The 15749-nt window shown below is 37.1% G+C and overlaps 1 protein-coding gene across 1 annotated transcript in view; it reads right to left on the bottom strand.

Annotated features, from left to right (window-relative positions):
- Cep112 (centrosomal protein 112) overlaps window positions 1-8209 on the bottom strand; it is a 435668-nt gene extending 427459 nt beyond the window's left edge. Inside the window, exons 1-3 of the mRNA XM_048798206.1 lie at window positions 8101-8209; window positions 7327-7471; window positions 477-590 (exon numbers count right to left, since the gene is read on the bottom strand). Of these exons, the coding sequence (XP_048654163.1) occupies window positions 477-582 (106 nt within the window). The 5' untranslated portion in view covers window positions 583-590; window positions 7327-7471; window positions 8101-8209. The remainder of the gene's footprint in view (window positions 1-476; window positions 591-7326; window positions 7472-8100) is intronic.
- Window positions 8210-15749: the final 7540 nt, after the last annotated feature.

Raw genomic sequence — 15749 nt, 5'->3', positions numbered from 1 at the left:
GTAAACACAGTTGTGGCTAACTTTAGAGATCAGTGTTCATGACATGTAAAAAGTGGTACCACAATAAGATCTTTTCACAGCTTAAAGAACACAGTCACTAAATTTTTATTTACCCATGAATAGCTCAAAGTAAACAACGTACGTCAATGACAAAAATTATTACTAAAATATTTCAGCTATCCATTTTGACAGCTCACTGGTTTAATTAAATATAAAGAAAAAAATTAATCTTAAAAATCTAGTTTCACTAGGTGCAGTGAGGCATGCCTGTAATCCAGCGGTTCTGGAGGCTGAAGCAGGAAGATTACGAGTTCAAAGCCAGCCTCAGCAACTTAGCCAGGTGCTAAGCAACTTATGAGACCCTGTTTCTAAATAAAACATAAAAAAGGGCTGGGAGTACGGCTTAGTGATTAAGTGCCCCTGGTTTGATTCCCTGGTACCAAAAAAAAAAAATCTAGTTTTCAAACACATCTTACCTGACCTATGGAGTAATTTTAGAACAAAGGGCTTCATATCTACCACAAAGTGATCAAATTCTGCATCCAGCTTCTCCCATTTTTCTTCTTCACTTTCCATTTCCATAGTCCAATCTGTAAAAGATTTAAAAATAAGGATCTGTAAGCCAAAAACTATAAAACTCTAAAGAAGATAAAAGAAAACTTATCAATAACAATTCTCCCCAAAATTACCTCCAGATTTAATGCAATTCAAATCAAAATCCAGCAGCATTCTTTGTAGATACAGACAAGCAGATTCTAAAATTTATATGTAAATATAAAGAAACTAGAGAAAACAAAACAATTCTGAAAAAAAAAAAAAAAAGTTGGAGGATTCATACTACCTGATTTTTCAGACGGACTATAAATCTACAGTAGTCAAGACAATGTAGTATTGGTGAAAGAACAAACACATAGATCAAGGAAACAGACCAGAGGGTCTCCAAAATGGACTAACACAAACATGAAGAACTGATTTTCAGCAAAGGAGAAATCACAGTTTTTATAACAAATAATGCTGTAACAACTGGATATCCATATGCAAATAAAAATTACACCTCAAACCTAAACCTATATTATATAGAAAAATTAACTCCAAACAAATTGTGCATCTAAGTATAAAATATAAATCTATACAACTCTTAGAAGAAAATAGGAAAAACAAATCCTCATGACTTTGGTCATGAAGAATTAGGAAATAAACCACAGAAAATATCTGCAAACTTTACATCTCACAAAGAACTCATATCAAGAATATGTAGGGGGCTGGGACTGTGGCTCAGTGGTAGAGCACATGCCTCAAACATGTGAGAAACTATGTTCAATCCTCAGCACCACAAAAAAATATATAAACAAAATAAAGATTGTGCCCATGTATAACTAAAAACAATTTTTTAAAAAAAGAGGGGCTGAGGTTGTGGCTCAACGGTAGAATGTTCGCCTACCACATGCGCAGCCCTGGGTTCGATCCTCAGCACCACATATAAATAAGTAAATAAAATAAAGGTATTGTGTCCAACTACAACTAAAAAATAAATAAATTTTTTTAAAAAAAGAATATATACAGTTGGGGAGCTGGAGTTGTGGCTCAGTGGTAGAGCACTTACCTAGCTCGTTTGAGGCACTGGGATCAATCCTCAGCATCACATAAAAATAAATAAATAAAATAAATAAATAAAAGTATTGTGTCCATCTACAACTAAAAAATTTTTTTTAAATATAAGATCTATAAGTATATAAGGTGTATCAATATATAAAATATATATAAATATATAGTATATTTTTAAATATAAAGAATGTTTTTTAAAAAAGAATATATAGGGGCTGGGGTTATGGCTCAGTGGTAAAGCACTTGCCTAGCATGTTGAGGCACTGGGTTTGATTCTCAGCACTGCATATAAATAAATGAATAAAATAAAGGTCCATCAACATCTAAAAAAATTTTTTTTAAAAAAAGAATATATAGGGTTGGGAATATAGCTCAGTGGTGAAGACTTGCTTAACATATACAAGGCTCATTCCCATCACTGAAAAAATACACACATACATATGTACACATTTATATACACACTTTTATACTCGTTTATATGTATTTATATATATAAACATATACATACACACACTTATACACATTTATATACATTCACACATATAGAAAAGAAATCTCAAATTTTAACCCAATAAAAATAATCTACAAAAAAATTAATGCCTGGTCAGCAAATAACTGTATGTTTCAAAATAGCTACTAGAGATGATTTTGAATGTTTCCAACACACACAAAAAAATGATAAATATCTGAGGCAATAAATATGTCAATTACCCTGACTTGATCATTATATATCATTTGCATGTTTTGAAATATCACATCATATCCCATAAATATGTACAATTACTATATGTCAAATAAAAATAACCATATTTTTTATAAATCAATCTCTAGGAGCTGGGGGTGTAGCTCAGTGGGAGAGCACTTGCCTAGCATGAGCAAAGCCCTTGGTTCAATTCCCAGCAAAAGTAAAACTAAATCAATCCCTTTACCAAAAAGAAATACAAATAATGGCAAGTAAGCATGCAAAAAGATGCCCAACATCATTAATCAGTAGGAAAATGAAAATTAAAACCCTTAAGAAAGCCAGGCGCAGTGGGACATGCCTGTAATCCCAGCAATTCAGGACACTGAGGCAAGAGGATTACAAGTTGAAAGACAGCTTCAGCAACTTAGTAAAGCCCTAAGCAACTCAGTGAGACCCTGCCTCAAAATAAAGAAATGAATAAATAAAAAGGGCTGATGATGGGGCTCAGTGGTTAAGTGGCCCTGGGTTCAATCTCTGGTACCCCCTACCCCCCAAAAAAAAAACCCGTAATGAAATACCACTACAAACACGTTAGGACAACTAAAATTTAGAATGACAACAATACTAAGTGCAGGTGAAGACCTGAACAAGAGAAACGCTTCCTGCACTGCTGGTAGGAATGTAAAATGATACTGCCACTTTGGAAAACAGTTTGGCATTTTCTTACAAAGTTAAACATACACTTACCATATAACCCAAAAATCCCAGTCCCAAGTATTTACTTAAGTGAAATTAAAAATGTATATTCCCAAAAATGCAAATGTAATGCTTACAGCAATTTTTTGTTTGTTTGGAATCACCAAATACCAGAAACAGCCCAAATTTCCCTCGACTGGGAATGAAATAAATTGTAGTATATGCACACAATAATTAGTACTAAACAACAAAAAGGAATGACTACTGATACACACACCAATATGGATACACTACAAATGTTTTATGCTAAGGGCAAGAAGCCATTCTTGAAAGATTACCTCCATTTATATGATACTCTAGAAAAGGCAAAAAATTTCAGCATAGAGAACAGATCAGTGGTCAGTAGAGTTAGCAGTAGAATAGAGTATGTATTCAAAAAAATGGCACAAGGAAACTATATATGATGTTGAATTGTTCTGTACCCTCTCTAAAGAGGAGGCCTCAGAATCTACCAATGCATAAATATAAAAATTCACTCAGCTGCATAGCAAAAAAAAAAGTTAATCTGCTGTAATTTAAAACTTTTATAATATCCTTTAAAAAATATTAGTGTTCATATTTCTTCCAGTTAACAGAAAGAAAAAAAAAATCCTACTAAATGTAAAAAGACTGAATCCCCAAAAATCAGAAATACGGGTTTTGACAAAACTTCTTTAGGTTAAAAATATATCCATATTCTAAATGTTCTTTTAAAATGTGAAATGTCTTGGTAGGGATGAGGACTACCTTTGTGTGATATTTATATAATTCAGCTTACAAATTAAATATTTGGGGTAAAGCTCTGATCTGTCTCATAAGCTACATTATTCTACAATTGCCTTCTCTCTGCTAAACCAGCTTCTAGCATTTTCCTCAGCATCTGCCATTTTATTATCAATAACCTCTTCCAGAAACTTCTCTCTATCCTATTTCTCTAAGTAAACCTTAGCTTTCACTGGTTGACTTTATTCCCACTTGTTGACTTTATTCCCACTTTATTGTACAAGTCTTTCTTAAGCGCACACAAGAATTCTCTGAAGTCTTTTTTCCATCCATCCAACCTTGCTCAGGAAAGAAAACACTGATCAACATCCATGCTGCCACTTCCCAACTACTACTCTTCCAGTTTCAACCCCCAAATTCCTTTTTTTGGAGGCTCCAACCATCTTACTATAACACACTCCCCATTCTCATCACTGCCTTGCAAAGAAACCCCTCCAGCTGATAACAGCCCTTTAGCCTCTTAAGCTCTCTCTTATTCCACTAGATTTTTTCTTTCTACTGAGCAAGACTACAGTTCCCTCAATGCCCCACTTTTTCTCTACCCAAAGGGCTGCAAGAAAAAGATGGTACTGCCTTGGAGTTAGATAGCTTCTGATGCCATCTGAACCCTAAGGAGTCTTAATATTTCTTACTCCACAAAGCACTTTAAAACTTTTACCAGATATCTTAATGCCCATTTAACAACTCCAAACTCACCTTATTCTCAATTTTAAAAAAATCTTTCTTCCTGATTCATGGAAAAAATAATGAATGGCAACACCATAGTAAAATGGTATTCCTAACATCTCCCAAATTACTTCTTAGAAAAAGACATTCTTACCTCCTTTGCTACTGTATCAGAAAAAAGCAAAACAACTCTACTTCTAAGGTCCATAGTTCTTCCTGTCATTTATCAATTATCAATTACTTCTTCTCTATTTTACATTCTGTGACTCCTTCCCCTCCCATGCTAATCCTCATTCTAATCTTCCACTCATCAGTCTGCTTCTTTCTTTCTTATCAACTCCCAGCTCTATCCTGCAATGGAAAATCTTTCAAAGTTCACTAATTATCCACTAGTTCACAAATCCAAAGGGCTAGCTTCAATTTGCACCCTGTTTGACATCTCCACACCATCATGTACTTCTTAGGACTCACTACTCCTAGAAACTCAGCAGTTCCTTTCACTCCTGGGTCCCCTGCTGCCTCTCAGATCATTCCTTCCCCTTCTCTTAATGGGTCTTGCTTTTCCACCTAACATTAAATCGGTATTCTTCCACTCTCTCTTTAGCCTCCTTTTGATCTGACTTGCACACTCTCCGTAGGCTATCACATTCAGTTACTGTAACTCAAGTAACTTCTCATATAATTCACTCTTAAATTTCATTTAAACTTCACTTTCTCTCTGCAACTCCAGACTCCCATTTATGACAGCTCCCAAAGAAAATTTTTCATGATTTCCCCATGCATCTATTCTACCTATGCTATACTCTCCTTGATGGCATCAACCTCTACGTCATCTGCCAGAATAGAAGTTCCAGTGTTCCCATTCTCTAAACTCACATAAACCGATACATCAGCAAATACTCTGTCTCAAATCTGCCAGCTTTTCTATTCTCACTGCCATTACTCACACAAAGCCCTATGTACCACTGACTTGCATTTGTATATTATTTACATTATCTTCCATCATCTAGGATTTGCTCCTGGAGAACAGGGATCACAATTTACACATTTAAGTAGGTACCTAGAATATTGTCTGATACATTTTACAAGCTAAATAAACAATTGCTAAATAAACACTAACCAAGTAGATTAGTGTTCCACTTTTACATGACTAATTTGTTGTTCTTCTTCTTCTTCTTGGTACTTGGGATTGAACCCAGGGGTGTGTAACACCAAGCCACACCCCTAGCTTTTTTTAATATTTTATTTAGAGTCAGGGTCTAGCTGAGGGCCTTACTAAATTGCTGAGGTTGGCTTTGAACATGCAATTGTCCTGCCTCAGCCTCCCAAGCAGCTGGGATTACAGGCATGCGCACTGTACTCAGTCATGACTAATTGTTTTTTAATGTTTCTGTTCTGAATACCAAATAGGTCTTCCAAAATAGGAATACTATATGCTCATAATTTATTAAAACTGGTCATCATACCTTCTGAATTATGGTAAAATAACAATATTTCCAAATTGAAGACTTGGTTAAATAAATTTTACTTAAAACTGGTGATGCAGCTCAATGGTAGAGTACTTGCTTAGAATGTATGCAAGGCCCTGGTTCTATCCCCAGTAGTGCAAAAATAAATAAATAAATTTGATTTAAAAGCATTTTTTGATTAGTTGATTGGTTTGGAGGCTGTGTGTATGCATGTGAGTGTGTGATTGTTGGTTTCATCTTACATTTCTATAATATATTCCATAAGTTATGTACTTGGTAAAACAGGCTATGATACCACTAATTGATGTTAGATCATAATATTGAAAAGCAGCTATTCAAACAGATAAACCAATGGAAACTCATAAGCCAAGAATTTTAAGCACAGCTTTGGCCTTGATGAACTTCCAGGCTCAATATCTTGTCCTAAGAGCATCATTAACTATGGCAAAGGTAAAAAGATCCCTCATAATCACTAATTCTTAACTAATCCTTTGATACCAGCAGGAAATGTTAGTGTTCAATGCTAGAGAAAACTACAACGCAACAGTTAAATGATGCACCAAAAATCATAAAACAAGCCCAAAACTCAGATTGAAATTCTGAAATTTTAATTTCAGATCTATTGTATCTCACCATTTGGCCACTTACAAATAAGTCAACTTTCTCTCCAATTAATAAAATTAGAAAAACAAAAAGGCAATCTATAATGACATGCAATACTATAGCACAAATTTTTAAAAAAGATAAAGTCAGTGATGTTTAGTAAAGGCTAAAACTCTGCTTCTTCTTAACCCTTATTCATTCTCCAACAAATTCAAAAAGAAAAAAAAATTAACATTTCAAACCTTCAAAGAATATATCCAGCTAATCAAGAAGTTTTATATTTATCAGAATTAGATTCAAATTATTAAAACTGAAAAATAAGTGAAGCCACATCTTTAGTTTAGGCTTAAAGTACTTAGAGTGTCTTTTCTAAGTGATATAAATTGTTGTGTGACTACTAGTCATATAAATTACTTCAAAAGCAAAAAAAAATGGATGGTTTTTGCTTATATCTATAATCTGTATTTGATTCATGTCTTTTGTTAAACTGTTTCTTTGTGGACAGCCACAAAATGGGAGAAGGCCTTCTCAAGGTGCTTAGCTGCCATAGGAGTCAGCAATACATAAGCAAGTCACAAATGTGAAAAGACCTTGGGGGAAAAAAAGCCACAATTGCTAAGTCAAGAATACGCTTCCCACATATCATGCCTCTTGCCTAACATGTTTCTGAAAGTTGTGTAAAATCCATTATGTTCCATCAAATCATATTTTAAACATACTTCAAAAGACAACTTGTCAGTAAATCAAAAAGTTGTACAGGTGCACGTTTATCTTGCTTACATTTGGATGTTTTGACAGGCGCCTTCCCTGACTGTGCCAGGTGCTTCTGAGCACTTTGGGAAGGTATCCTAGGGCTGGGGGTGTGGCTCAGTGGTAGAGTGCTTGCCTAGCATCCATGAAGCCCTGGCTTCTTCGATCCCCAGCACTGCAAAAAAAAAAAAAAAAAAAAAAAAAAAAAAAAAAAAAAAAAAAAAAAAAAAGAAAAAGAAAGAAAGAAAGAAAAAGAAAAGAAACTTATTTCAATGTATACTGAGCACCCTGCCAGATGGCACTACTTCCATAAGCCACTTCACCCTGATTAGGAAGTGGAGGCTTAGCCCGGTTAAGTAGCTGACCCCTTCCCCACCGGAAGTCAGCTGGACCAGAACACTGTACAAATTGCCCTGCTCTCCTCTTCGGTGGAGACTGACCACTGCAGAGAGGCTGGTGGCATTTCATTTGCCTTTTCTTTCACTCATCTTTAAATACTAAAGACAAATAACAAAAATGCGCGCAAGGATCTGAATAAAAGTTGTTCATGATTACTTCTGTCCTCTTGAACACCTAAAACTCAGAAACCCTGCACGTCTTCCTAAGGCCTTGACGCCGGGAATAGGGCCTTTCCAAGCGGGATGTTTATTAGGATTGTTTCTACAAGCCAAGCGCACCTGGTGCTGCCCAAACCCAGAGCACACCGGCTCTGCTCTGACAGGGCTTCCGCAACTCTAGCAGTCAGGCTCCCCGCAGTCCTTCCTGGGCCAGCGCGGGCACCGGGGACCGGCGGCCTGCTCCTACCTTGTCCCAGAACACAGCTTTCCCTCCACAGCCGCAAGCGCCGGGGGCAGATTTCTGGACCTCTTCTTGCAGACCAGACCCCCACCCCCACCCTCGCCTGGCTGATCAAACTTTACTCATAACTTTACCACTCGGGACTTCACTCTGCAGGCGACACGGGGGGCACGCGCCCCCCCAGGCCTGGAGAACCGGCCCGGGCCTGCGGGCGACGCCCCGCCCCGCACGAACCCGCAACAGGAGGGGCGGCCGCCAACCCGCGCAAAATTCCACTGAGAACCTGGGAGGAGGGGTGGGAGGGAGAAATGCGAAAAACGAGAACCTGGAGCCCCTACAAGGAAGCCCTCCGTTCGGCCGCCGCCGCCGCCGCCNCAGCAGGGCCGGGGGCGGGGACTACCGGGCTCGCCTTTCCCGCCCCCTGCCCCACCCCTCGGGCCGCGGCCGGCTCTCTGGCGCCGTTGCCTTGGCGACGCTCCGGGTTGCGTCCACTACCGCCCCCCAGGCCTCAGGAGAGGGTTTCCGCGCCCTCCGGCGGCTACCGGCGCGCGGCGCAGTTGTCATGACGACGCTCAGGCGGTAGACACTACTCTCTAGCGGATTGGGGGCGGAGACTTCCGACTCCGCATTTCCCGGTCCTCCCGGGGGCGGCGTGCGCACCACGCTGTTGCCGTGGCGACGCTCCAGCCCACAGCGCTGTGGTCAGGCTTGCTTTCTACGCTGGCAGCTCTTCAGCAGTCCCAGGCCGATTCTTCCAAGACAATTAGGCTGTTGTCTTGCACTCTGCTGCCCTAGAGCATCCTACTCACAGAGTAGCTTGTGAGCCCCTGAAGGGTCGAAGAGAAAAAAAAAAACAAGTAAAGGACAAAGAAAAAAAGGATTGCTGGAGAATGTTCACGGAAGGGTGTGTGTCCATTATTTGGACACAGGTCACAGTTAGATGGGTGGAAAGATGTGAGCATTTGTCCCTGATATCTTACAACCCGTATATGTATGAGGGTGATGGACTATACAGAAAAATGAGCAATGTCTTTTTTTTTTTTTCTATTATAAGTCTGAAAAAAACCTGACTCCGAATTCTGAAGATCTGGGGAAAAAAAATAAAAATGATTTATGTTTACCAATTCCGTGGAAAACAGTAACATCAAGTGGGAAATGTAGTTTTTTCTCTTCCCAGGAAGTCTCATCCACCTCAAGGCAATATCCATATTTGCTTTGCTACATTGTGGTGTTCTTTGGTCTCTTACATTTCTAGAAGCTGTGAACTAAACGTATTTTTTTTAAATACCAGACAGAAGCAAAATTTAAATTGTAAAAACACTCACTTAAATGAAATCCGGTTTACCACTGTTTTTCATCTAATTTCACAACAGGATTCCTTCTGCAGAATCTTTGCAATGCATTCAATATGTGCCAAACTTAACATTAAACACAGCTTGAAGCATCTTTTCAATTTTCCATAAAGAAAATAGAAGGTTCATTCATTCGTAACTAGTTACTTTCAAGCTTCCAGAAGGAAGTCATATTCTTTTCAAAGTGCTTTTCAAACCTATCTCACTGGAAATAAACACCAACAGTCATTTATTGTTTCAGAGATAAATCTAAGGAAAAGAATATTACAAAATGCTCTTAAGACTTAGTTTGCAAAAGTGTATTGAACATGTTTATAGCTAAGGAATGATCCATAATCCAGATCATTTTCACTGAGAATCAAGGATGCGACACCAAGTAGGTAGTTGCAGGAATGTGACCTATCATTGAAGACATTCAAAATGCATAAGGGGTAGGGAAGACTTACTGGTCAAAGGATACAAAATTTCAGTTACATAGGAGGAATAAGTTCAAGAGTTCCATATGGTAATATAGATAATAGCAAGTATTGTATTCTTGAATACTCTTAATTCAGTAGTTTTTGGAGTGTTTTCATCACAAAATTGATTAAGTACATCAAGTAATGCATGTATTAATTAGCTTGAATTAACCATTTCACAATATATACCCATTTTAAAACATCCTCTTGAACACAATACATATATAATCTTTTATCCATTAGAAAATAAAAATGCGTAACCAGATTACTGAAAGAACATGAAAAGAATTTGATAAATGGTGTCTAAATGAATATGAAAAGGAAAATTGAAGATTTTTTTAAAGGAGGATCAAAGGAAAAAATGTAACAAGGTCAAGTTCATCTCAGAGGGAATGAGTAAAGAAATTTTACTTCCTTCACATCTATCCTCAAACCTCTCAAAAATGACTATATTTCAAAAATATTGGTGTAGATACAAAATTAAGACATTCACCATATTTTTCTCCTCTAAAAAACTTGGGAGTCAAGGTTTCAAAAACTTTCTTGTGAACTTATCTGGTAATTTGAATGATTTTAAGTAATAAATACATTAAGAAGTGCAAGACACAAGAACAGATGTTAGTGACTTTGAATCACCATAGTAGATTATCAATTTTTTCCATTTGTTATTAAGAATAATCAAGAGTTAACTGTAAGAAGAAATGAAATTTTTCTTCCTAGACTGAGATTTGAATAGCATATTTTTTTTCAGATTGCAAAAGTTTTCATCTAAATAGTCAAATTTTAGTGATTCACCATTTTACATTATTAAGATATTCTGTATCATTAGAAAGAAATGCATGAAAGACTTGGTTATCTTGAAGGAAAGTAATTTGTAAATACCAAGTAGGGAAATTGGAAAATATTGAAAGACTTAAAGATGAAAATAAAAGTTATTTATAATCCTACCATTAAAGAATAACCACTTGGGCTGGGGTTGTAGCTCAGCGGCAGAGCACTCGCCTAGTATGTGTGAAGCACTGGGTTCAATACTCAGCATCACATAAAAATAAATAAAAATAAAGGTATTGTGTCCATCCACAACTAAAAAAAATTTGAAAAAGAATAACCACTATTAACATTTTCATATATTTAATTAAATCATATATATATATCACCATTTTTAATGTTGACTTATTATTCTATCATTTGGATATAATGTCATTTGCTTAATTATTCTCCTGTAGTTACTAAAATTTACTCTTGTAAATAATGCTGCAATAAATGCCTTTGACTTATACATCATTGTTGAAATTTCATCTATCTCCATACAAGAGATTTCTATGGACATAAAATGCCATTAAGGTTTTTAACCTGTACGGCCAATTGGCCTTCTAGAGGCATTTTGCAAATCTGTAATCCTACTTAACAGTCCATAAGAATGACTGACTCATATTAACAATTTTTTGGATCTGTTCTAACGATATCTTTAAAAATGGCATCCCTTGGGGCTGGGATTGTAGCTCATTGTTAGAGCACTTGCCTAGCACGTGTTCGATCCTCCCTGGGTTAGATCCTCAGCACCACATAAAAATAAATAAATAAAATAAAGGTATTGTGTCCAACTACAACTAAAAAAAAATAAGTATGTAAAAAATAGCATCTCCAAGGACATGAACAGATACTTCTCAGAAGAGGATATTCAATCAATCAACAAATATATGGGAAAAAATGTTCATCATCTCTAGCAATTAGAGAAATGCAAATCAAAACTACTCTAAGGTATCATCTCACTCCAATCAGAATGGCCGCTATTATGAAGACAAACAATAATAAGTGTTGCCAAGGATGTGGGGGAAAAGGTACACTCATACATTGCTGGTGGGACTGCAAATTGGTGCAGCCAATATGGAAAGCAGTATGGAAATTCCTTAGAAATCTGGGAATGGAACCACCATTTGACCCAGCTATCCCTCTCCTCGGAATATACCCAAAGAACTTAAAAACAGCATACTTCAGGGACGCAGCCACATCAATGTTTACAGCAGCACAATTCACAATAACTAAACTGTGGAGCCTAAATGCCCTTCAGTGAAAGAATGGGTTAAAAAAAATGTGGCATATAAACACAATGGAATTTTACTCAGCAATAAAAGAGAGTAAAATCATGGCATGGAGTTGGAGAAGATAATGCTAAGTGAAGTTAGCCAATCCCCCAAAAAACAAATGCAGAATGTTTTCTCTGATATAAGGAGGCTGACTCATAGTGGGGTAAGGAGGGAGAGCATGGGAGGAATAGATGAATTCTAGATAGGGAAGAGGGGTGGGAGGGGAAAGGGAGGAGGCAGGGGATTAGCAAGGATGGTGGAATGTAATGGACATCATTATCCAAAGTACATGTATGAAGACATGAATTGGTGTGAATATACTTTATATACAAATAGAAGTATGAAAAATTGCACTATATGTGTGTGTAATAAGAATTGTCATGCATTCTGCTGTCATGTATTTAAAAAATAAAACCAATAAAAAAATCCTGAAACAGTCAAAAATGGCATCCTTTTTAATTAAAAATTTTGTAATATTTTATTAGTGTTTTATTTTTATTCTTCTGTAAGATTGTCTCTTTTGCCCTTTTACCATTTTTAAGGAATTTGAGACAGGAGAGATATGCAGATATCTACATCTTCCATATCTTTAAATTTGTCATTTCAAAATAAGCAATGGCTCCGTACACAGTAATTGTGTATAAAACTGATCATCTAAATAATCAAATTTCAGTCGGTGACTCACCATTTTACATTATTAAGATATTCTGTATAACTAGAATGAAATGCATGAATGACTTAGCTATCTTGATGAAAAGCAATTTGTAAATACCAAAAGTTGTTACTGTATTATTATGCTGTGAACTCATTAGAGAGAAACATCGAATAATCCCATAACCAGTAAGTTCCTTAAATTGGGTAGCAAATGATTCAGAACATTCCATTTACAGACCACAAAAGTATAAATTATAGCATAAATAGATACAACATAATGAGTGTAAAAAACAATAACTAAGAGACATAATTCCTTTTCTTCCCTAGTAAAAGAATCCCTGCCTTCAGCACAGTGATTCAGAATTCTTTCCTCATGCAGAAAATTCCATCCTACTTCTGCTGTTTATCCGACCTTCTCAGGGCAATTTATGCTAAAGTCTATTAACAGAGATAAACTGACTCTTTTTCTTCCCTCACCTTCAACAATACACACATTGCTCTAGCCAAAGTCCATACAAACCAGCAGTCAGTGACTACAGCATGTCCCAGTCTTATCTATGCAATAATCTTCCCTAACCAACCTATTACAGCACGAGGCTGTAAAATTCCAACTTTAGAGTGCAATTATTTCCAAGAAGCCACTGGGAAGAGTCATAGTAGCTTAAGTAGCAGTGTAAGAATGGTACAAAAGCCATAGTTCTGAAGTTTGAATGTCAGATTCTGTCACTTATTAGCTTTGTGGTATGGATAACCCAATTTACATAACTTCTTTGAGCTTCAATGCCTTTATCTTCCTTATGAGACAATCAGGAAGACTGAATTAACAGAGACCAAATATTGTATATGAAAAAAATTGCCCAGTCCCAAACACAAGGAGACTTTGATATTAATCTTATTTCCAAACTCCTTTGTGAGCTCTTTGAAATGCAAGAAATGCCACTAGGAGGCAGCAATAACACACAAAGAACTAACCATCCCATATACACACACATAAACATACATATTTGCACACACAGACACACAGGTACATGATCACATGCATACAGAGAACATTCAAACCACTTACAGACTCACATACACATGAATACCATGTACAACACACATGCATTTAAACACACATAAAGGCCAAACATTGTCACACACTTGCATAACAGCCCATACATACACTCTCACATACACAGAGCCAATGTCTGCCATGACTTGGAAGTGACTCCCCATCATTTAGGTAGTAGCTCATTTGATTTCACAAGAGCACTATTCAATGTGGGAGGCTACATAGAAGCATGAACATCTGGAGGCAAAAGTCACTAAGGTTCATCTCGGAGACTAGATAGTATACACTCAAAGGAGATTCTGCTTATAATCCTGATTAGAAATGACTGCAACTGAGACAGGGCACAGTGGCACAGGCCTATAATCCCAGTGGCTCAGTTTTGCTCACGCCCCATGCTGTGGTGGAAATGGGGTTACCCTCGGTGGAATGGGCTGAGAAATAAAAGCTAAGAAAAATAGAACAGCGAACAAACCACAGTACACAAAAAAATAGTTTCAAAAGCAGGGGCAGGACAGCCAAGCCGATCAGGATGGATCAAACTTCTAGACTCTGGCCAAATGGAGCTTGCTTCTGCTTTATTTATATTCGGAAACATCAAAGGCCTTCCATAGAATGTTCTTCACCAAAAAAGGTTAAAGGTAGGTGGGTTGTCCAGTTTCCAATGGGTTATGCCCACCTCCGGAGCTACTGAGAGGTATTTTCCTAGGAGAGTGAAGATAAAGGTCATGTGCATTGGGCAATCTATTGCTGAGGGAGAGCCACGGATAATTCAGATAATTCACAATGCCAACCTAAATCTCCCTGGCTGCCATGCGGAGAGAAGATTCTCAAGTAATTCACGGATGGCTTCCCGAAGCTCAAGAGGCTGAAGCAGTAGGATCACAAGTTCAAAGCCAGCCTCAGCAATGGCAAGGTGCTAAGCAACTCAGTGAGACCCTGTCTCTAAATGAAAAATACAAAATAGGGCTGGAGACATGGCTCAGTGGTTGAGGGCCCGTAAGTTCACTCCCCAAAAAAGAAAAGAAATGAATGCAATTGATAATAGATAAGCTTAGGTGTGAAAGAACCTAAAGTTATTCTTTTTCACTAAAAGGAAAGCTGGATCATTATTCTGGGGGACTTGCTGAGGGTAGACAAGCCCATCTACCTTCCCTTCCTGTTGAGAACCTAGTGTCGGGATTGTAGAGATGCTATATCCGAAAATTCCCCACAGAAAGTCTGGAAAATTTATAAGATCAGTGCAAATTCTAATAGAGGCTGATGATCAACCTGGCATGAGAAAATGTAGAAGAAACTAAAGATAGTAACTCTGGAGAAGGGAGGTCAATAAAGTTAGAAAGGTTATGGTAACACCCACCTCACTTGCATATAAATATTTTTAGTTTTAATGGATTAATTTATGTAAATTGCTTGCCACATGCTTGGTGCATAAGAAATTCTCAATCAATGCTAGCTACTGTTAAAATAGAACAATGTCCACTATTTATTGTGTCTATTTTTCACCTTGCCAAGCATTTTATCTTAATTCTCCCTAAGAACCCTGATACTTAGAAATCATTTCACCATCTCACAAATGAGAAAATGTACTCAGATAAGTCAAGAAGTTTACAAGAATGGAGTCAGGATTCAAATTCACATCTTCCTGATTCTGAAGACCATGTTCTTACCTGGATGCCAGGACTCCTCACATGTAGAAAGGTAGGTAGTGACATTTTCTGTGGCTTCTGCAGAAAGCACTGTCCAGTTAATGTAAGTCACAAAAATATGTATTTTGCTTACATATTATTATTTACAAAATATATCAATTAAAACCTACCAAAAATTAAGAGGGAAATGTCCACATAATTATCTTAAATGTATAGAGACCTAGTAACAGCTTCAGTATAAAGAAGGCAAAAAACAACATAGTTAAAAAGAGAAATGGAATAATTCACAATTATACACCTGCACTGAAGAATTTGATGCCACTGGAAAAACAACTTCTAATATAATATTGGATGCTGGGGTACCATGTGACCAAGAAGCCACAGCTGTACATCATGAACTGTTC

This window comes from Marmota marmota, unplaced genomic scaffold (genome assembly GCF_001458135.2).
Source record: "Marmota marmota marmota unplaced genomic scaffold, marMar, whole genome shotgun sequence".
Classification (NCBI taxonomy): Eukaryota; Metazoa; Chordata; class Mammalia; order Rodentia; family Sciuridae; genus Marmota; species Marmota marmota.
This window is presented reverse-complemented; position numbering and strand designations above follow the sequence as displayed.